Raw genomic sequence first — 24,148 nt, 5'->3', positions numbered from 1 at the left:
GTATAGCATTCTGCTTGGTCTGAGTTATGTTGGGGGCTCCTATAACAGTTGTTGATATCAGGTAGGGGTTTAGCCTGAGGTATCACACCTTTCCGGTGACAGGCTATGCAAGGCTTTTCACTGATCTGCCTAGCCGAAAATTTCAACCATTGGTAAAATAAATTGGTCTTCAACCCTTGTGTGCGGGCTAGGTCTGTACTGGGATCCCATCTCCCTAAGTGACTGCTTGTTTCTAGGCTTCTAATTGTCCTCTTTTTCCTTGGCTTGATTTTTACCCATTTTGTGGCTTCATGTACTGTAACAGTTACGTCTTGCTTGGTTTCCCTGCATCCTCCTTTATCACAAATTACCTCTATGTTGAGTGTTCCCTCCTCTTCACATTTGATGCTAATGGCTTTGCCTAATATGTAATCCCCCAGCTTTCCCTGTATTCCTATGTTCTTGTAGGCTTTTGATTTAATGTATACCAAATTATATGTTTTTCCTGTGTTTAGAATGCCTTGTTTAGCTGCTATTGCGGCCATGGCCACGGCACAGTCCGTTGTATGTTTTGGATGTCTATTTTCTCCCATACTGACCACCAGTAGTATTGTCAATCCCTTGAATAATTCCTTAATCATTGCTCTGATGACTGTTGAGATGTGCTACTAGATGTGCTACTGAGTGAGCCGTCACTAGATGAGCTGTCACTAGGGATGTGTGGTGTATCTGTGCTTTGTCTGGGTTGTACTTCCTGTGGTTCTTCTGTCGGTAAATCTACTAAGTTGCTGTCCGAGTCTGATGTCTCCTGTGGCCTGTCTATCTGTCGGTCTGTATTGTCTGTCTGTTGGCCTGCGTCTCCAGTTGTTTCTGAGTCTGCATCTGAGTCTGTCGCTGCTCTATCTGGCAGGGATCCACTACTCTCTGAAGCTGTGCGTCGTCTTTGTTCAATCAGTCTCTGTGAGCGCCTTGGCCGGTGTTCGCCTGGCTGCAGGGAGGCGTGGCCTTCCCTCAGTGCTTCTTCTGGCTGCAGGGAGGCGTGGCCGTCCCTCGGTGCTGCTGTAGGGTCTCTGGCTTCTCGTGCTTCCCCCCTTGGCCCGGCGGCTCTGCCAAGACGAGCTTGCCGAGGCCGCAGGGGCGCTGGGCCACCAACCCTACAGCAGTGGTTTAAATGAAACCAAGTGTCCTTACCGTCTACTTTGACTGCTGTACGTGAGGCAAGAATAACTTTAAAAGGACCTTCTCGGCGGGGCCTGTCCCACTTCTTTTTGAACACTTTGACGTAAACCAGATCACCAGGCTGGATGCTCTGATTTTCGAGTGGAATCTCTGCTTCTCTGTCTTCTGTAGCACCTTTGACCTGCAAAAAGATAGTTTTGTGTATTTGGGTTAACTGTCTCAGATAATTATGCCATTCGTCTTGTAGCTGCTCCAGCGATGGTCCTTCGTAGGGTCCTCTCAGGTATGGAATAGGCATCGGCCGACCTGTAAGAGCTTCAAATGGTGTCAAATGGGTTAGTCGGTTAGTTTGTGAGCGCATTGACAATAAAGCAAGCGGCAACGCATCCAGCCAGGTTAGTTTGCCATTGCTGTCTGCTATGATTTTTGCTAGTTTGTTCTTTAAAATGCCATTAGCCCGTTCCACCGCCCCATTTGATTGAGGGTGATAAACACACCCAAACTTCTGTTTGATACCCAATTGTTTGAATGTTTCTTGTGTAACCTTGACTACAAAAGTTGTCAGATGAGATAGTATCTGGAATGCCAAATCTTGGAAAGACATCTCGGCACAAGAATTTGGCTACCGTTTTATGGTCTTGATTTGCAGAGGCTACTGCCTCAATCCATCGGCTGAATCTGCATATCACTACCAAAACATATCTCATTCGTTTAACTCGATTTTCAGCTCCCATGTCTATGAAATCCATCATAAGATGTCTGAATGGCCCATCAGGGACCGGAATGTGGGCTAAAGGGGCTGTGAATGATTTCCGGACATTGTACTGTGCACATACCTCACACTCATTCAACAAACGGTCCACTGTAGCTGCCATATATGGTGACCACCAGACAGCTTTTAGTTTGTTCATAATTTGGACTCGCGAACAATGATCGGGTCCGTGGGCCCAAATGATTGCATGTCGTAATAAATTGGTGGGTAACACAAAATGTCCATGACTACTGCGCCACAGCTTGTCCGCTGGCCCCTGACTGCGTGTCTCAATAGTGCCTCGTTTAACCCACATTCGTTTTTCTTCTCCACTGGCCCTACTTTGAGCCACTATCAGTGCATCAAGTGAAACCAGTGGGGCACAATCTTGGATGGTTAGCAGGGGAAACATATTTTCTCCTTGTGCTCCTTTGCGAGCTGCGTCATCTGCTAGGTTGTTACCTTGAGCTATGATGTTATTATTCTTTTGATGACCTGCACATTTAATGATGGCTACCTCAGACAGTAATTGGAGAGCTTGTAACAGTTGGGAAATCGCTTCTCCATGAGTGACAGGGGTGCCATCTGCTCTCAGGAATCCCCTTTGTTTCCAAATGTTCGCATGTACATGACATACGCCATAAGCGTAGGCTGAGTCTGTGTAGATATTAACACGTTGATCTTTAGCTATCTGGCAAGCCATAGTTAAGGCTTTGATTTCTGCCAGTTGGGCTGAACAAGGCTGATCAATTCCTTGGGACTCCAGTAATTCAAAGGTCTCGCCATCCGTGTTTAGTTTAACAATCCCCATACCCGCATGCAATCCCGCGGCATCCCGAAAGCATGAGCCGTCCACGAACAGGGTTAGATCTGCATCTATGGCGTGATTATACAAATGTTCTCTGGCTCTCAAAAATTTCTCTGTCTCTGCCACACAGTTATGTGGAGTACCATCTAACGGTGTGGTCAATTTGGTAGCGGGATTCACCGTGTGACAACGTTGTATTGTTATTTCTGGAGCGGACAACACAACTTCATATCCAGTGCGTCTAGCTTGTGTTAAGACAAAACGTTGACTGGTTAGCAGGGCATGTAACTGATGTGACGTGTACGACGTTACTGCATGTCCCATGATTATGGATGATGCTTTTTGAAATGCAAAGGCAGCTGCTGCTAGACCCTGATAGCATGGTGGCAATCCTGTTTCAATGTTGTCAAGCTTTGTATTATAATAGGCCAGTGGTTGTTTTCCTTCATTTGTTTCCTGCATTAGTACAGCACAAGCATAACCAGCTTTTTCAGTAACATACAAATGGAAAGGTTTCCCATAATCTGGGTTACCTAACGCGGGAGCAGATTGCATGTCTGTTTTTAGGGCCTCAAAAGCTCCTGTTGCCTCATCTGTCCAGACAAGGAGAGCTGCATTGCTTGTTTGCCCCACTGCTCTAATCATGGCACGCAAAGGTGCAGTTTTTATAGCATAATCACAAATCCACGGCCGACTGTACCCTGCCATCCCAAGGAATGAAAGCATCTGTTCCACTGTTTGGGGTTTGGGAGCCTTGATTATAGCCTCCACTTGGCTTGGGGCTATACATCGTGTGGTCCCACACAACTGTCTTCCCAAGTATTCTACTTGTTGTTTGCAGAACTGCAATTTGTCCTTACTTACTTTATGACCTCCATCTGCCAATGCATGCAATACAATTAATGAATCTTTTTCACGCTGTTCTTGAGTCTCTGATGCAATAAGGAGATCATCCATATATTGCACCAATGTACTGGGTATGTCAAGGTGTTGTAAATCTTCAGCCAGGACTTTGTTAAAGATGGCTGGGGACAGGTTCAGTCCCTGAGGTAGCCATGTATACGTTAGCTGTTGTCCCAGAAATGTGAATGCAAACAAATGTTGTGAGTCTGGGTGCACAGGCACACTGAAATAGGCTGAACACAGATCGATTACTGTGTACCATTTTGCTCCAGCAGGGATGCTTGATAGTATAGTATGCGGATCAGGTACTATAGGTGCATCCATTTCTATTATTGCATTGATAGGACGCAGATCATGTACCAGCCGATACTCTTTGGTATTGTTTTTAGGGATAGGATAGATAGGAGTATTGCATGGGCTTGCAGTTTTTATTAAAACTCCAGCTGCCATTAGTCCCTTAATTACTGGTTTTATGCCTTCAATAGCCTGAGGTTTTAATGGATACTGCCTTTGGTGAGGCAGTTTTGCTCCCGGTTTTACTTTTATTTTTACTGGTAAGGCTGTTTTTACTAGTCCTACATCCGTTTTGCTTTTGGACAACACCACTGGTGGTATTTGCTCTAACAATTTCTCTTGTTGGGCCGATAACACCATCTGTCCCTCTGGTCTAGGATTGAGCTCCACTTTTTGAGCTATAGCCTCATCATTTACTTTTAAGTTAATTCGTATAAACTGCTGGTCTTTTGACAGATGTACTTGTGGACTTTCCATGTTTTGCCATTCTTCAACTTCTGAGGCTGTCTTTACCATTGGACCTAGGTCATGGGATTCGTACTTTTCTGAGACTAAAAGGGTCACATGAGGCGTGGCATTCGGCACTTGATACCATTGTTGTTCAGCCGAAGTTAGCTTGACAGAAGCTGCGGCCCCTTGGGGGCCTAAATAAATTTCTGTGGTGGTTATGTGAAACAGCCGTTGATTCATCAATGCATCCCAGCAGCATGCATAGTCAGCCTGTTCTTGTTTGGCATCGAACATCAGGGTGACATGTAAAGGTAAACTAGGTGTATATACTGCTGCATAGTGTTGTTCTGCCCAGGGCTTCCATTTTTCCCATTCCAGTTGGAGATTTGAATTTTCTGGTTGTAACTTCAGCCAGTATACCATGGGTTGCACAGGTCGGACCTTGTTTTCCATGTCCATAAGCACCATAATGTTGGTGAGTGCTTTGTCAGGAAAGTGTATTTGCAGTCCTTGATGGGTACACACTATCTGGGTTTGTAGCTTACATAAAATGTCTCTTCCCAGCAAATTCACAGGTGTATTTTGTGAGTATAACAGGGGTGCTTCAATTGTTTTTCCTGCAATCGTTACAGGAAGTGGGCGTGTAAAAGGTATTATTTGAGTTTTCCCAGAGAAGCCGATGGTCTTAATTACAGACCCAGAGAGGGGGAGATGAGCGCCCATTTTCCCTATGCAAGAGTATGTTGCTCCTGTATCCACCATGAAAGGGAAATCTCTGTTTTGTATATTAACAGTGACGGTTGGCTCTTCCTTAGGTATCATCGAAATAGCCAATGCCACCGTTTCCCCCTCTGTCTTCTTTAGGCCCCCCTATTACCAATAGGCAGAGGGTCCAACCCAAGGTCGGGCCGGACAATTTCTCATTCGATGTCCAGGTTGTCCACAGCTCCAACACTCATTAGAGGGTTGATCCCCTATTGGGGGTGTTGGTCCCATAGGCGGTCCCGCTTGACTGTTCCTGGGAGCTGAGTTCTGGAATCTGCTTCCAAATGAAGGTTGGCGAGATCCTCTTCGCCACCCTCCTCTTTGACCTTGAAAGTTCCGTGACTCTCCTCTCCACCCATGACTGTAGGTGGGTCCATTTCCGGGTGTGCCAGTGCTATGGTAGTGATAGTGATGCTCCACTGGTGCTGAGACTTCTCCTGTAGGAGTGCTTCCTGCTGCTCCTTGGGGGCTCTGTGTGGCTGTTACCACAGGTGCCTGTATGGTGGCAGCAGTGTTTGCGGTAGGGCCTGTGCTTGCCGGCTCAGAAGGAACAGGGGTCATCATTGGTGCCTGGGTCTTTGTTTTTTCTTTCTTGACTTTGGTTAGCTCTCCCAACTGCATCTGCACCAATTTTTTCGTCAGGGATTTTGCTGCATCTTCTTCTTTTTGTTTTATTTCTTGTAGATTTCAAGATGGTGACAAATATGCTCAGAGTATAAAGCCCAATTCATTTTTGATAGTCCCACGACTCCATCTAGGGTTTTCTGAACATCATCTGGTAGAGCCTTTTTTACAGTTATTTTAAACAGGATTTCAGTTGCTGGAGAATGGTTCCATGCATTTCCTGTTTCCTCTGCCCATCTCTTCTGGAATCGGTGCAGGAACTTCTTTGGGCACTCTTCAGGTGTCCACTCCTCATCATCCAATTTAGAGGGATCCAAGACCTCAGGGTACTTTCTTCTCAGTCCTTCCCACATGGAGTTTCTATAGCGATTAAAGGGGACTTCATCATGTTGATTAGTGCCCATCATTTGTGTTAGTCCAACCTTTCCTGCTAATTCTTCAGTGTCATGTTTTCCCATTACATGCATTAGCAAGGCTTTTATGTCACCTAAAGACAAGGTTACCCCTGCAGTGCCTTCTTCTAAGGCAGTTATCCATCTCCCAGCTCCTTGGGTGATGTCTGGCAGCCTGTTGGCCAGCCCCACCATGTCTGTCCAGCTCCATGGGGTATACACATGATGACCATTTCTAACCACCAGTGGGCATATGAGGTCTTCGTCCTCCTCTTCTTCTGTGGGGGCTCCATACTGTCTTCCAGATCGAGTGCGACTGACTGGTTCCAGGCAGTCCATCCAGTTGGTTATATTCTGTTCTAAAGCCGCTATGTCTTTGGCTACACATTGTTGTCTTTGCCTGAGTCGGGCCTCTTTTGCACTCTCAATGATGATCTCACCAGAAATGTTTCGGGTGGGTGGCTCTATAATGTGATTCCCTTGATTGGGCGTCGATTATTGTAATATTCTTCTTTCCTCGGCGTCCCTATGTCTTTGTATTCTTTCCTTCGCTAGCCGAAGCTGCTCAGCTAGTTCTTCATTATCTCTTCTGGCCAGATCCAGTGTGTCACAGAAGCTCTTGTGCCACTCTTCGGAGCCTCTATAGCCTGTGAAGGTCCAGTCGGCTGACTTATGGTGGGAGGGGACGGTTTTCAGTGGACCTCGATGTGCAGGCGGAGCCTTCAGGTCTCTCTCTTTATCCTCGTCTGTCTCCGTGTCACTGTTATTTGTGGCCCCCCCTGCTGGTCGTGGTGAGCGACCACCTACTTTCGGACTTGGAGACCTTGTACGATCCATTTGACAAACTAAGGACCTGTCTCCTTGTGGCTCTCGAGCTTTTAGTGTCAGTGTGAATTTGCCCTCCACATCCATGCCTTGGTCCTCTTCACGAGTTCCTAATACAAATTGTCCAGCTGTCTTTCCCATATCATGACGTTTATATGGGGGTGGCTCTGCTTCCCAGCTCGGTGCACTGGCTTTAGTCTCTTTGGATCTTTCCTCTGTCATTTTTTCTCTTTTCTGCTGTAGCCTCTGTGCTTCCTGCTTGAACAAGGCCAAAACCTCTTTTTCTTCAGTGTGTTTTTTGTTGTTATTTACGTTCTTCTGCTGATCTTTAATTTCTTTTTTCTGTATTTCTACCGCAACTGCTTCACACATCACCGGATCAAATGATCCCTCCAAAGGCCATTGCCTGCCCCCATGTGACCTTCTGTGCCACTTTCTCATACATTGGTTGGCCTTAATGCGTTTTCCTGGATATTTTCTTAGTACTAAGTCTAGCGGGGTACTTTCCCGACCTTGACCTTGAGAGTTACCCATGTAACCCTGACAAACGCTATGTGAGATGTTTCTATGGTGCTCTGGTAGTCCCTCAGGGGCTGTCCTGATCCAGACCAATAACTTGCCGGCTGTAACACCTGTTTTGTATTTTAAACCCTTAAAAGGATTAAATTTCCAACTGTTATGCCCGTCTTCTTTTTCTTTAACTAAATACGAAAATTTACCTGTTTCCCACCGAACCTTCCTTGGGACCACAGTCAGAGTCAACCTAGGAAACAGTTCTTCACCTGGATCGGTTGGTAGTGTTATTAAATGATTTAATGGTATGCTAATTTCTTTATTAGGATCAGCACAAAGCAGCTCCAGCCACGGGGTTAAACCCTGATGCCACAGACGTCTTATCAGCAGCTCCCAATTAATTAGAGGGAATTGTTCTTTCTTTTGCTTCAGATTGACTACCTTAGTAATCTGCCATAATTTCTGATTGATCTCTTGTTCGTCCTGCCAATGTTCTGCTCCTACACTGTCAAAATAGGTCCTTTCCAACCAAAAATGTGTCCTGATTCCCTGGGTTTCGATGTCTCCGTCAGTCAAGTAATGTTCTGGGAGTATTATTTCATCATCACTTAAGTCTCCCATCAAAGACTGTCCCAAGCATTGATCAGTCTGTCAGCTTTTTCACTATAATCTAAGCTTTAACTCTTTTGATTTATAATCAACTTTATTTATTTAATCCTCTTACAACCCTAACACTTCCTAATGTCTTTGCTCCCGACTATCTATTTTTCCTTCTAGTTTTCTTTCTTTGAAATAATATCTACCTTCTCTGTATTTACATAGCAGTCTCTTCTCCTGTCTTTTTCTTCACTGTCTCTGTTTCACACTTTCCTCTCTGCCTGTCATGCACCTCCCAAGTCCTTCTGTTGGGTCTAAACGTCTCCTCCTCCTCGTACTCTTTACATTAATCTTGTATGTCAGCCAGCCTGCAAGCCCTCACAGCTTTGCCTGCAACTCCCCGCTTACTCTCCGCTCTCCCACACACCAATCGTCAAAAGCTTTATACACAAAATTATTAAAAACAACTTTTTATATATCTCTATCTAGACTTCTGCCACCCTTTACTCCGCGGCTTTAAACAACCTTTTTATTCACTTAACACCAATGTGTTCTGTTTAAGTATGTATCTCTTCTTCACGTTAGACAGCTTCTCCGGCGCTGCCAGCAACTCATATATTATTTTATTTTTTTTTTTTCTTAACAAGCTACTCTTTGAGCGTACAATATTTCATTTACTTCTACGCCTTACCGCGCCTCGCGTGCGTATCCTGTGCTTAATATATTATTTTTCACAAGCTCTTCTCTGAGCATACAATATTTCATTTACTTCTACGCCTTACCGCGCCTCGCGTGCGTATCCTGTGCCTTTCTGCACTTTCTTCTACTTTTTTCCCCACTTACTGAGCTCCTCGTGAGCTTAATGTGCCTTTGCACTGAAAATATTCGCTTTTTCTTTTCTTATAAAAAACTCATATTACTGTGTACTTAATTACTTATTCTTCTCCCACGCCCCACAAGCGTGTATTTGGTGCCTTACTGCACTATTTTCTGCTTCATTAATTCTCATGTATTCTGCACTAACTCTTCATTCATTTTTTTTTTTTTTTATAGTTTTTCTCTTTTCTTAAAAAATGACGTCCTTTATTGAGCTCTTTTACTTACTGTCAGCTGTGCTACTTTGCACTTTTCTCTTTAAATCTCTTTATCACGTACGGTATTTCTACTGCGCCCCCTCAGGCGCTTATCTTGTGCTTCCTCTGCACGTATTCTCTGTTAAACTCTTTTTCTCACTTATTTCATTTCAGTCTCTGTTAAACTCTTTAAATAACCTTGTATTACCTTGGATCTATTTGTCAGTATACTCCCCTAAATTAACCCCTACAGCGCATGCTATCAGCCGGCACATTAATAACGAATTTCAACACCAATTATTCCCCAAGCATCCAGTTTAGTTCTCCATGCACTCTTTTCCGCACCAGAGTTCATGAACATTCCTGACCTTTCACTCACACAGACATTCTTTTTCCCGGGAACACACACACCTTCTGAGCATTTTATCTACAAGGCCTGATAATTTTCAATCTTATCTTTTTTTAGTCTCTTATCAATTTTCTTAGTCCAGGTTCTTTTGGGTAAGAGGCAATTAAAAATATCACCTGTCAACTTGGGCGGAAATCCCGACTCACTCCTCCAGATCGTGCAGAAGTTACAAAAGGTTTCTGCTTACCTTTTAGTCGTGATCACTGTTATTTACGGTCTGGAGGGATGAGCTGGACTGCCCCAGGCTGCCGGAATGCCCCTGGACCCTCCTGAAGCTGGCTCGCCAAGTTCTGTCGTGGTTCGTCTTTAGTCTTCTTGGGATGTCGTCTTTTAGATAACACAAACTAATTGCAAGTGATATGCTAGAAAAGGACACAACACTTTAGAATAATTCAGCCTTAAGCAAGATAAAATGCACAGAGTTTTTAAGTTTATTTAAGCCTTCGATACAGAGCTTAGACAAACTGAGTCCTCTAGAGAGACTGAATATGTGACAACCACGCTCATCTATTTATTGGAGACCCGCGGGCATCGCTCCTCCTTCGACTTTTTTATTTATTTCATTCCCAAGACATGGTTTTCTATTGGAAGCGTCCTCTAGTGAACCCTAAGCAGGTGTTAGGCCATTATTTCAATGTGACAAACGCTCCCATTAAAACGTGAAGGATTTACAACTGATTTTTTTAAAAGACCTTCAGCCACAGGTGCAGCTGGCCTGAGGCCCCCGCACGTGGCCTCAGCTACAGGTGCAGCTGGCCCGAGGCCCCTGCACGTGGCCTGCGGGAAAGCACCTAAGAGGCCTTGGAAAGCCCCTGACAGACTGAATGACTAATAGAGCCCTTTTTTTGGGTTGAACACCTGCTAGTTCAGCCAGAGGACATACAGTTCAGATCAGGACACTTGATAGTTCATCATAGTTCAAATAAGGACCTAAAAATTCTTCTACAGTACCTGTGCACCTAATACAGGGGATTTCACTAATTTGCTCATCTGCCTGCCTGAAGAGTTGGAACTCAATAGAATCAGCTGGTTTAGTGGGCATATGGAACAAATATGTGACAGGACTTTTACTTTCTGAAGCTGGTGTTTTCCACCTCTGGAAAACACAAGTATAGCTGTGTAATTGTATTGTTCCTAGAGCAAAGATTCTAAATAAATTGACCATTATTGTTCCTTCTGTGTTCTCCAGATGTCACAGCTGTATGTATTCTTGAGTCTTTCCAGAACCAAAATAGCATGATGCTGGCAGACAAGGTGCTCAAGCACCTGGGAAAAGAGAAAGCCAAAGAGAAATACAAGGTGACTTCATTACTTACAGACAGACTTATAACCCTCACCCCCACAAGCACAGTTGACTAATAACCCCGTCTATGAATCTTGTAGGCACAACTATTCCTAAAACCGTCTGGTGGATTTCATTGAAAGTTCACACAATAGTAGCACACCGTATGAAGATGTGCATAAAGGAAAACAATTCCAATCCAGCGTCTGTGAGATAGACTTTTGTTTTTAATTGATACTTGCATTATGATGCTGTTTTTGTAAGTCAACTTCTCCTAAGGCGCTTTTAAGCCCTGTTTCCACCAAGTGGTCCGGTTCAGTACGGCATGCTATTTTGTGTTTCCACATCCACATTTGGGAACAGGTACCAAAATAGCTGACCTGTTGATCATGGGTGCAAAACCTCCGTTTGTATATGGATTTCAATCAAAATTTGCTTCTGTGTTCTGCTTATATCATCATATAAAACCGCTAACTTAATAAATATATATACACACACACAAGGTTGGGTAGGATTACTTTGAAAGAATACATGTGGATTACATGTATGTACACACATTTGGATTACTTGTAATCTGATTACTTTTGAATTACATTTCAAAGTAATCCTACCCAACCCTATACGAGGTCTGTTAGAAAACTATCTGACCTTTTTATTTTTTTCAAAAACTATATGGATTTGAATCACGTGTGATTGCATCAGCCAAGCTTGAACCTTCGTGTACATGCCTGAGTTTTGTCACGCCTGTCGGTTGCGTCATTCGCCTGTGAGCAGGCTTTGTGTGAGCAGTGGTCCACCCCCTCGTCGGATTTTTATTGCGAGTAAAATGTCTGAACGATTTGGAGCTTTGCTGCATCAAATTTTTCCAGAAACTGTGAGAGACAGCCAGGTGGACACCATTCGGAAAATTCAGATGGCTTTCAAGGACAATTTTATAGGCATCACACAGATTAAGGAGTGTTACAGCTGGTTTAAAGACCGCCCACAGCGGCTGAGAGCGCGCCGCACTCCGAGCGGCGATCGACAGGCTGAAACGACCAGATCATTTCCAAAGTGAAGGCTGTGTTGATCCGGGACATCGTCTGATTACCACAGAAATGGCAGAAGACGTGGACATCAGCACTTTTTTGGCACATTCCACTGTTACAGGAGGTTTTTGTCATGGAAAGAGGAGCGGAGGAATGCGCCACAGAGCCGCGAATGGAGCGGGACAAAAGCACCTCCGTGTTGGTCTCACAGGACGGCTTTCAGACGGATTTCGGTGGCTTTTCAGTCATGTGACTATCCGAGAAATTGTGGATGAGCTGGACATGCCAGAACATGCCCTGTGAGGCTTCATCACTGCGTTGCTTTGCGCCATGCGGCTCCGTCCCGACGCGCGAATTCCTCCGCTCCTCTCTCCATGACAAAAACTCCTGTAACAGTGGAATGTGCCGTTCATTTCCAAACTGAACGCCAAATGTTGATCCGGGACGTCGTCTGACTACCAGAGAAATTGCAGAAGACGTGGACATCAGCACTTTTTCGGCACATTGAGACAGACGTGCGGAGGAATTCACACGTCGGGTTGGGATGCAGCACAAACAGCCTGGCTGGATTTTAAAAAACTAGCTGAGTGTGACGGCGCTGTCAGAACACTAGGGCGCGGCGGCGTCGTTCCATTGTTTGGGGAGAACCCTGTGTTATCATGTTTTCAGATTGTCCGCTGCGTGGAGAGTGGCAGGAAAAACCAAAGACGCTTTCGCACGAAGTGCGAGAAGAATTTGAACGTTTAAAAAAAAAAAAAAAAAAATGCCACTTGTCCGGTCGGCACACGATTTAGAGCTATTGCTTTTCCGATCACATTTTACGAGGTCTGTCAAAGTAACGGTCCTTTTTATTTTTTCAAAAACTATATGGATTTCATTCATATGTTTTTACGTCAGACATGCTTGAACCCTCGTGCACATGCGTGAGTTTTTCCACGCCTGTCGGTGACATCAGTCGCCTGTGAGCGCGCCTTGGGAAGGAGTGGTCCCACTCCCTCGCCGGATTTTCATTGTCTGGAAATGGCGGAATGAAAAGGACTTTTTTTCCATCAGAATTTTTTCAGAAGCTGTTAGACTGGCACCTGGAAACCATTCTAAAAATTTATCTGGCTTTCGGTGAAAATTTTACGGGCTTCACAGAGAATAAGGTCTGTTAGTACAGTTTTAAGGACGCTCGGCGCGCCGCGCTCCGAGCTGCAACGACGCGGCACAAGCCACCGGACCATTTCTAAATGGATGGCTCTGTGGATACGAGACCGTCGTGTGCTCTTTCTCTGGTTATCACAAGAGCTGGACATCAGCCATTTTCCGGCAGATTTCACTTTTAACAAGAGATTTTGTCATGGAAAGCCGCGTGGAGGCTTCGCGCGTAAAGATCGATTCGCTTTGGAAGCGAGACAAAGGAACACCTCCCTTTCGGTGTGTCAGAGGACAAGTTTGGACATGCCTATCTCTGCTTTCAATGCTTACCAGTCCAGTAAGTATCAGAGAAATTGTGGAGATGGACATGTCCAAACGTGAGAGAAACATCACATCTTCAGCTCTGCCTCCTGTCTTTTTCTTAGTGCCACTGTCTCTAAAGCCCCTTTCACACTGGCGTATTCGTAGAGCTGCTTATTGTGGCGCATCGTCTATGCCAAGTTGAGCAGCTCTCCGCCCACTTTTAGCAGCTCTACGTTGTTTTTGCTCCCTACGCAGCAGTATGTTGAGCGCTACGCGCGTAGGAAGGAAGAAATTAAACATGTTTAATTTTCTTCAGCGTAGAGCGCTGGACACAGTTTTAAGCAGATCTACGCAGCACAGCGTTACTGCATGCAAGTCTGTGCAACACGGTGCTCCTGTACACATCCAAAAACTGAGTGCGTGCATCCAGAGAAATCAGCTGGAGAACATGAGAACAGGATCACACAGCCAACAGCGCCTGTGTGTGCTCAGAACAGGGAATTGAACCTCAACTCAGAAATCCAGAAACAGCAGGTTGGTTGCTCGCTCGCTCTCTTTCTCTCTGTGTGTCTGATCAAAAAATTAGTGCTGGGATTCTTTAAAATAAAAGCCTCGTCGCTGCATGTCGGTGCGATCATCAGATGTCCTGATCGATCAGGTCTGATCAAATCAGTGGACCTGATCGGAGCAACTGCTGCTTTAAAAGTTTGAGTCACAGCGCTTCATTTACGGCAGCCTTTACCGCAGCAGCCGTACACAATGAAAATTATCCACCAAGACAAAAAATAATGTTAAATGACTGTTTCTGACGTAAACCACACCGTGCAGTAGAGAACAGAGCGCACTTCCACATAGGCAGAAAATAGCAGCTTTGGCTACATAACTGTAAAAACCTCATGATACAGTCCACTGTTTTTCAAGTGCAGTGATGTGTTCTGCAGAGCCGGTAGGAGTGAACTGGTTTTAAATAGCGGCAAGGTACACGCGACTGTGTGCACACATTAAAAAGTGAACACACACAGCTGCAAGCAGATATATGAACACTGAAAAAGGCTGAATATGTGCGCATTTCAGGCTTACTTAAATGAAATACAACGCATCTCTATGAATACGCCAGTGTGAAAGGGGCTTAAGCTGTGCAATATAGCTGGTCTCGCTACTGTCTTGTAGACTTTCCCCTTCACTCGTGCATAGAGTTGGGTATCGAGAACCTGTTCTTTTCGGGTATTGTTAAGAAATGATTCAAACCACCGACATCAATAGCCTTTATGCAAAACGATTCCCTTATTGGTCCTTCAGAGTGGCCGTTGTTTTTGGGGGTGATTATCGGGAAAATGATCGTCTGTAATCCACCATTTCTGCAGCAGGGCTCTTCTTTGAAGCTTGAAGTAATGAAGCATTGATCCGACCCGCTGTTTCGTTGGTTCTTCATTTTATTTTGCTTTATTGTAATTTTTTTCCACAAAAACCCCAAAGAGCATGTCTGTGAGTAATATTTACTTTTTTTTATGTTAAACCGACCTGTTATGGTCTTCTGAAACAGTTGATAGATTTTATTTGCATGGAAAATAATACTGCATGCGGGGCATTTCGTGATGAATGTCTCCAGTTTTCCTCCCAAAATGAGACGTCCTGCACTGACATGCAGCAACCGGCTGAGCTCAGCTCAGCGGTATGGAGAGACATTCATGCCAAAATGTCTAAAACATTGCGAACAAGAAAGGACTCAGAGCTGATCCACTCCACCTTGAATGAGTCCTTCATTCCTACTGCGTAACTCACCACTGTCACACTGTCTTTGTACATGTCCTGCACTACCCTAACTTACTTCTGTCACTTCAGACTTCCGCATACAAAACCACAACTCTTCTCTTGGCACTCTGTCATAAGCTTTCTCTAAATCCACAAATACACAATGTACAGTGGGGAAAATAAGTATTTGACCCCCTGTCAGTTTTGCAGGTTTTCCCACCTACAAAGAACGGAGAGGTCTGTAATTTTTATCGTAGGCACACTTCAACTGTGAGAGACAGAATCTAAAAAAAAAAAAATCCCGTAAATCACATTGTACGATTTTTAAATAATTAATTTGCATTTTATTGCATGAAATAAGTATTTAACCCCCTAGAAAAACAGAGCTTAACAATTGGTACAGAAACATTTGTCTGCCATTACAGAGGTCAAACGTTTCCTGTAGTTCTTGACCAAGTTTTCACACACTGCAACAGGGATTTTGGTCCACTCCTCCATACAGATCTTACAGAGCTCCCTCCGAAGATTTTCTATTGAGTTCAGGTCTGGAGACTGGCCAGGCCACTCCAGGACCTTGAAATGCTTCTTACTGAGCCCCTCCTTAGTTGCCCTGGTTGTGTTTGAGGTCATTGTCATGCTGGAAGACCCAGCCATGACCCATCTTCCATGCTCTTACTGAGGGAAGGAGGTTGTTTGCCAAAATCTCGCAATACATGACCCCATCTATCCTCCCTTCAATACGGTGCAGTCATCCTGTCCCCTTTGCAGAAGAGCACCCCCAGAGTATGATGTTTCCACCCCCATGCTTCACGGTTGAGATGGTTTTCTTGGGGTTGTTCTCATCCTCTAAAGATGGTAAGTGGAGTTGATTCCAAAAAGCTCTATTTTGGTCTCATCGGACCACATGACCTTCTCCCATGCCTCCTCTGGATCATCCAGATGGTCACTGATGAACTTCAAGTGGGCCTGGACATGTGCTGGCTTGAGCAGGGGGACTTTGCTGCCCTTCAGGATTTTAAACCATGACAGCATCATGTTACTAATGTAATCTTTGTGACTGTGGTCCCGGCTGTCTTCAGGTCATTGACCAGGTCCTCCTGTGTGGTTCTGAGCTTTCTCAGAATCATCCTTATCCCACAAAGTGAGATCTTGCATGGAATCCCAGACCGAGGGAGATTGACAGTCAACTTCTGTTTCTTCCACTTTCTAATAAATAATCATAACAGTTGTTGTCTTCTACCAAGCTGCTTGCCTGTTGTCCTGTAGTCCATCCCAGCCTTGTGCAGGTCTACATTTTTGTCCCTGGTGTCCTGAGACAGCTCTTTGGTCTTGGCTATGGTGGACAGGTTGGAGTGTGATTGATTGTGTGTGAACAGGTGTCTTTTATACAGGTAACAAGTTCAAACAGGTGCATTTAATACAGGTAAAGAGTGCAGAATAAGAGGGCTTCTTAAAGAAAAATTAACAGGTCAAATACTTATTTTATGCAATAAAATGCAAATTAATTATTTACAAATCATACAATTGGATTTATTTATTTATTTAAGATTTTGTTTCTCACAGTTGAAGTGTACCTACGATAAAGATTACAGACCTCTCCATTCTTGTAGGTGGGAAAACCTGCAAAACTGACAGGGGGCCAAATACTTATTTTCCCCACTGTAATTCCTACTGGCCTTCTCTATACGTCTCCATCAGTACTCCCAGAGCAAACATTGCATCTGTAGTTCTCATTCTTGGCATGAAACCATATTACTGCTCACAGATTTTCACCTGTTTTCTAAGCCTAGGTTCTCCTACTCTTTCCCATAACTTCATGCTGTGGCTGATCAGCTTAATGTCTCTAGTTACTGCAGCGCTGCACATCACCCTTGTTCTTAAAAATAGGAACCAGCACACTTTGTCACCACTCCTCAGGCATCCTTTCACTTTCCAAGATTTTGTTAAACAGTCTGGTTAGAAACTCCACTGCCAACTCTGCTAAACATGTCTCAAAGAAAATGTTGAAATGTTCAAAATTGTTGGCACACATTAATTTCGTGACCTAGTTGTGAACATTGCACAACCTAATCGAAAACACTGCGTGTCAGGGCATCTGAACATAAAATTAATTTACGAAGAGATGTTTCATTTATAATAAACATAACTTTACAGATACATTATCTAACTCATTAGAAGAAATGAAAATGCATCTGTTTTACCAATCCATTACTATATATGTATTATAAATTACTTTTGAGGCCACGCATGCACTGTCTTGATGACATGCATATTGACTTCTACATGCGCCACCTACCAAACAAAAGATACTGTTTGTGGAGCAAATGCAAGCCAAGCCAGACTTAACCATTCTGACCCAGACCCCTTGGAGGAAACAAGGCTTAAGCAACTAGTATGGCAGAGTGGTGTTATTTTGTGAGCTGTCTAACATATCTATAGTTTCTTTCAATTTCAGTTCCTTGAGTTTGTCACTGAAATTTTTTGTCCTCTTCTGCTCTTGTAGAACCGTGAACCGATGATGCCTTCTCCTCAGTTCATCAAGTCCTACTTTAGCTCATTCACAGATGACATCATCTCCCAACCGCTGCAGAAAGGGGAAAAGAAGGATGAAGACAAAGACAAGGAGGGCGAGACAGCTGAGGTCTCTGAGAGGTCAGAATATTTTGCTTGGTTGCTTACAAACCTGACTGCCTTGGTTGTTCATTTAGAGAACATTTTTAGTCAGACTCTGCTGCAGCCACCAAGATGACATATTAATAGAAATGTTGGTGTGCTTATTCTTTTGTTGAGACTAGAAAGACTTCAGTAGTTGGTATTGTCTGCAAACTCGAAAATAAAAATTATTCTGTAATATTTGCATAGTCAAACAGTCTATTCAACGACTGGGGCTTATATTTTATAGTCGGACAGTGCCGTGTTTAAACTGGACGAGCACTGCAGCAAAACATTTAGCATGTACGTAATTCTCAATGTGAAATCTTCAGGGGGATTGAGAGAATACTTTGTTCCTAAATATGGAGTTCCTAAATATGAATGAATATCTGTGAGTTTTGTTTGTCCCCCCCCACATATCCCTCACTTTTGTTGGAATTCTTACTGAAATGCCACAGAGGCAAACCATTTAGTTAAACAATGTGCTGAATTTATCCAAAAACACTCTTAAACAATATATCAATATTTGCATGAACTCAAAGATGTACATTATTGTAAGACATTAGAGGCAAATTCAGAGCAGTGTTTACTTGGTGTATCTTTCAGTTCTGGTTACCTGAAGGCTAAGCAGTACATGGAAGAGGAGAACTATGACAAAATCATCAGTGAATGCACCAAGGAGATAGATTCAGGTGGTCGATACACTGCTGAGGCCCTCTTGTTACGTGCTACATTCTACCTGCTGATTGGTAATGCTACAGCTGCCCAGCCCGACTTGGATGGGGTAATCAACATGGAGAACACCAGTGTGAAGGTATGGGTCTTTAATGTAATGAGTCTGTTTGAGGTTGAGATAATAATCAAGAGCACCTCAATTTCCTCATTTACTGTGGTCAGGAATAATGCTACATTGCAGAATCTCAGATTGATGACTCAGTGGCTACCATGTGCAGGGTAATACAGATAACAGACTACTTCTGCCAATCCTCAATATCTCAGACGTCGTGTCAAGAAAGTTTATTTTATTTAACAGGGGTGCCAATTTCCTGCAGATGCTTTTCTTTTTGTCACTCATTGCAGCTACAAGCAAATGCTTTGATCAAACGTGGAAGCATGTACATGCAGCAACAGCAGCCTATGCTGTCTACACAAGATTTCAACAGGGCAGCTGAGATTGATGCACGTAATCCTGATGTTTATCACCACAGAGGTCAGGTAAGAGCTTGTATTAATTTTTTTTTTTTTTTTTTACATTTATCATTTGTTTCATCAAAGGTCCAAATAAAACACCAGCATATTTCTTACAAGGTGGAAACATAATGAAGGTTGGAGGTGATGGTCTAGTGGTCAAGCGTCGGGCTTGAGACCAGAAGATCCTCGGTTTAAATCCGAGCCTGACTGGAAAATCACTTGAAGGCCCTTGGGCAAGGTCCTTAATCCCCTAGTTGCTCCCAGTGTGTAGTGAGCCCCTTGTATGGTAGCACCCTGACATCGGTGTGAATGTGAGGTATTATTGTAAAGTGCTTTTGAGCGCCTGATGCAAATGGAAAAGCGTTACATAAATGCAGACCATTTAAGGTGCGATCAAGTACATAAATGTGCCACAACCTGAACCTTTACAAAATCTAACACCAAAATAACAGTTAATAAATAAATAAATAAAAATAAGCTCCCATGACAATCAATTCAATCAGGTCCAAAACCTTTAAGGATCTAAGATAGGAAATACATGGTTGCCACACTAAGCCTTCCCTCTTAAGAGTAAACTTGATTTGTTTTTTTTGTTTGTTTTTTTTTCCCCTCCTTCTTTCAAGTTTTAAGAAAACATAAGATTTTTCAACCATAAAGAAATAGATGGGGGTAAAGGCAATTACATCTGCCTACAAGTTAGTAAGGGACACTGACACCAAGAACCTGAAATAACATCAAAATCCGAAATCTAATCTGGCTAACGTTTAGAGCAAAGAAAAAACATAGGACTTAAATCACAGGAAGAGGAGTTACATCTGTCACACAGATCAGAAACATTGGAATAAATTTGGAATAATGTGGACTTTTACAAATGCAGCCTGTGTACTACTTTAAATTGAATTAAGGAAAGTCTTGTACAAGATGATGACATATGAATTCTGTCAACTGTCTTATCCCATATGTGTGTGTGTGTGTGTATGTATGTATGTATATGTGCACCTTTCAGTGGCCTTTTATTGTGGGCAGCTAAGGCACACCTGTGCACTAATCATGGTGTCTAATCAGCATCTTGATATGGCACACCTGTGAGGTGGGATGGATTATCTCAGCAAAGAAGTGCTCACTATCACAGATTTAGACTGGTTTGTGAACAATATTTGAGGGAAATGGTGATATTGTGTATGTGGAAAAAGTTTTAGATCTTTGAGTTCATCTCATACAAAATGGGAGCAAAACCTAAAGTGTTGCGTTTATATTTTTGTTGAGTGTGTATATATATGTATGTATGTGTGTGTGTATATATATGTATGTATGTTAGGGATGTGAATCGTACAACAACTCACGATTCAATTCGATTCCGATTGTTGGGGTGACGATTTGTTTCAGAATCGATTTTCGATTCAAAGAGCTCTGAGAAATAGTTATATTACTTAAAAAATGTTTATGTTTAAGAAAATGCAGCTTTACAAGGTTAATCAAGTGATTCTAGATGTAAATTTACTTACCTGCTTTGCTCGTTCAGAGTTGGCTGGCAGTTTAGCGAAGCGCTGGTCAGTAGTCAGCAGATAACGCTGCTCCCCTCTTTTAGCTCCAGGTGATAGCGTAGCATGTGGGCTTGCGGATTTGAAATGTTTCCGAAGTACTTGACTTTCATTTTGCAGATTTTGCACACTGCATAAGTCATGTCAGGCTCCTTCTTACGCAGCAAATAATAAAATCCAAAATGCGCCCAAACATTTGCCTTCAGCAAAGACTGTGCTGGCTGAATTAGCTCTTCGTCCGCCATGCTAAGCTACAACCACTGAACTCTGCAGCGCACGAGTGTTTGAAGCACGCCGGACCCCCCTCGCGGGGACGCTGTAGTACGAGTAAGCAAGATTATTTTAAAAAAATAGATTCTTGGACATTTTGGATCGATTCAGAATCGTAATAAATAAGAATCGCGATTCGGCCGTGAATCGTTTTGTTTTTTTTCTTCCCGACACCCCGTGTGTGTGTGTGTGTGTACACACCCTCTCCCACCTGGCCACTGCCCTAAGACGGACTCCAGACCACCAGCCATTTTCAGTTCCCGACCCCCCACCCCCCCACTGAGGGGAAAAAAAAGATGCCATTCTCAACCTGGTATACTAGTGTCATACTTACCTGATTATTTTATAAATATTACATATAATATTATTATTACACATTAAATACTACATTCCAATTTCTTCAGTCTAAAGAGGTTTATTTGGTACTACGGCTCTATCATTTCTCAAAACTACATACGATGCATTTTGTTGGACCGCTGATATTTTATACATATCACTATATTGATACGTTTATGTGCTTAATACTGCTTAAATTTTTATATAAATGTATACATGCATGTATCCCAGCTATTCAATGCTTATACTGCTTAATGTTAAATCTCTCAGCATTTTCTTTTGCACGTTTTCACCTTTTCTTTGCCTTTACCCTATCGTAAATTGACTTCACAACCTACACGTCTGTTTAACATTATTAGCCCCAAGACCCTTCATCATTTTCATATTTATGGCTTCCTTAAGTGACCTGAGTTCAAAGCTAGAGGTCCAAACAGAATCAGGCATACCCTTGCTTAGATATTGCTTTAAAAAAGAGAGATATTGCTTCATGTCCCACTTTAGTTATGTAGAATATTCAATTAAGTAAACATATTTTTTTATATGCCTCATCAATTCCACTTCATACAGAATTGTTGTAAAACTAAGGCAGATAGTAATACTGATTAAACATTCTCATTGTTAAAAATATACTCATTAGTAGCAGCAGTATATGCAAAAAAAATATATGTAAAATACGAGGTCTATTAGAAAAGTATCTGACCTTATTATTTTTTTCAAAAACCATATGGATTTGAATCACGTGTGATTACATCAGACATGCTTGAACCCTCGTGGGCATGCAAGAGTTTTTTCACGCCTGTCGGTTACGTCATTCGCCTGTGGGCAGTCTTTGAGTGAGGAGTCGTCCACCCGCTCGTCGATTTTTTTTTTTTTTTTTTTTTTTTTTTTTTTTTTTTTTTTTTTTTTCATTGTTTAGGAATGGCTCAGACTGTTGCTTTGTTTGATAAAATTTTTTCAAAACTGTAAGGCACAACTGAGTGGACACCATTCAATAAATTCAGCTGGTTTTCGGTAAAAATTTTAACGGCTGATGAGAGATTTTGGTCTGGTAGTGTCGCTTTAAGGACGGTCCACGGCGCCTGACGGCGATCTGCGCTTCGAGGCGGCAGCGTCTCGCCGTTTCAAGTTGAAAACTTCCACATTTCAGGCTCTGTTGACGCAGTAAGTCGTCAGAGAACAGAGAACTTTCAGAAGAAGTCGGCATGAGGAGTTTATTCGGACATTCCATTGTTAACGGTCATTTTGTAATGAAAGAACGTGCGGGCAGAGTCGCATGTCGGGCTGGACCGCGGCAGGAAAAACACCTCCGTTGGAAATCTTAACGGGCAAGTTGGAACATGCCCAAGCTGTTAAACAATTTCTCAGTTACTCACTTGTTGAAAGCCATTAAAAGCCGCCTGAATTCTACAAATGGTTTTCAACACGGAGGTGTTTTTCCTGTCGCGGCGCACACAGATTTGCCGAGTCGTCACGGAAACGACTCGGCGAATTTGCGCGTACGTCTTTCATTAAAAAAATGTCCTTAAACAGTGGAATGTCCGCATAAATTCCTCATGCCGGCCTCTTCTGAATCTTCTCTGTTCTCTCACGATGTCCTGGGTGAATTAAGCCTTAAATTAGGATGTTTTCAGCTTGAAACAGGCCGACGACAGCGCCTGGAAGCGCTGCAGGACGTCCCGCTCCGTGGGAAGTCCTTACACCGACAGAAACACCCCATAATCTCTCATCAGCCGTTAAACTTTTCACAGAAAACCATCTTAATTTCTCGAATAGTGTCCACTCGGATATTCCTCACAGGTCCAGAAAAAATTTTGATAAAGCAACGCGCGCCGTCTCGAGCAGCGTGTGAAACAAAGGAATTCAGCCGAGAGGGCGGGACCACATCTCACTCAAGGCCTGCCCATAGGGAAATGACGTCACCGACTCGCGTGAAAAAACTCACGCATGCGCACGAGGGTTCAAGCATGATTGGTGTAATCGCATGTCATTCAAATCCATATAGTTAAAAAAAAAATAAAAGGGTCGGTTTATTATCTAAGAGACCTCGTATGTTCAAAAGTGGACCTTTACACTAAGGGGGTTGAGGGGGACTGTACTGTCCTCTTTCCCCTTTGGCTATGATCCTGGCCTGTGTTATAAAAAGAGACCAAGACAAGAAGAACTGTATTATGTGGAAAGCACAACCTGATTAGCAGGTATGAAGATCTTATCTGTGGTTCAGTTTCAATTTTTCAATGTATTTTTATTTATATAGCGCCAAAACACAACAGAGTTGCCTCAAAGCGCTTCACACAGGTAAGGTCTAACCTTACCAACCCCCAGAGCAACAGTGGTAAGGAAAAACTCCCTCTGAGGAAGAAACCTCAAGCAGACCAGACTCAAAGGGGTGACCCTCTGCTTGGGCCATGCTACAAAACATAAATTACAGAACAATTCACAGAACAATTCAGGGACGAATATACGAGGTCTGTCAATAAAGTAACAGTCCTTTTAATTTTTTTCAAAAACTATATGGATTTCATTCATATGTTTTTACGTCAGACATGCTTGAACCCTCGTGCGCATGCGTGAGTTGTTCCACGCCTGTCGGTGACGTCATTCGCCTGTGAGCACGCCTTGGGAAGGAGTGGTCCCGCCCCCTCGTTGGATTTTCATTGTCTGGAAATGGCGGAATGAAAAGACTTTTTTTCCATCAGAATTTTTTCAGAAGCTGTTAGAGACTGGCACCTGGAAACCATTCGAAAAATTTATCTGGCTTTCGGTGAAAATTTTACGGGCTTCACAGAGAATAAGGACTAACTACAGCTTTAAGGACGCTCGACGTGCTGCGCTTCGAGCTGCGACGACGCGGCACAAGCCACCGGACCATTTCTAAACGGATGGCTCTGTGGATACGAGACTGTCTGTTCTTTCTCTGGTTATCACAAGAGCTGGACATCAGCCATTTTCCAGCAGATTTCACTTTTAACAAGAGATTTTGTCATGGAAAGCCGCGCAGAGGCTTCGCGCGTAAAGACCGATTTGCTTTGGAAGCGAGACAAAGGAACACCTCCCTTTCGGCGTGTCAGAGGACACGTTTGGACATGTCTAT

General features: G+C 43.3%; 1 protein-coding gene across 1 annotated transcript in view; it reads left to right on the top strand.

The window, feature by feature from the left end:
* Positions 1-24,148, top strand: part of tomm70a (translocase of outer mitochondrial membrane 70 homolog A (S. cerevisiae)) — a 75,071-nt gene that overhangs the window by 20,040 nt on the left and 30,883 nt on the right. The window contains exons 4-7 of the mRNA XM_034180596.1: positions 10,752-10,861; positions 17,571-17,719; positions 18,326-18,533; positions 18,800-18,934. Coding sequence (XP_034036487.1) covers positions 10,752-10,861; positions 17,571-17,719; positions 18,326-18,533; positions 18,800-18,934 — 602 coding nt within the window. The remainder of the gene's footprint in view (positions 1-10,751; positions 10,862-17,570; positions 17,720-18,325; positions 18,534-18,799; positions 18,935-24,148) is intronic.

This window comes from Thalassophryne amazonica, chromosome 10 (assembly GCF_902500255.1).
Source record: "Thalassophryne amazonica chromosome 10, fThaAma1.1, whole genome shotgun sequence".
Lineage (NCBI taxonomy): Eukaryota > Metazoa > Chordata > Actinopteri > Batrachoidiformes > Batrachoididae > Thalassophryne > Thalassophryne amazonica.
Note: the sequence above shows the minus strand (reverse complement) of the source record. Positions and strands in the feature narration are given on the sequence as shown.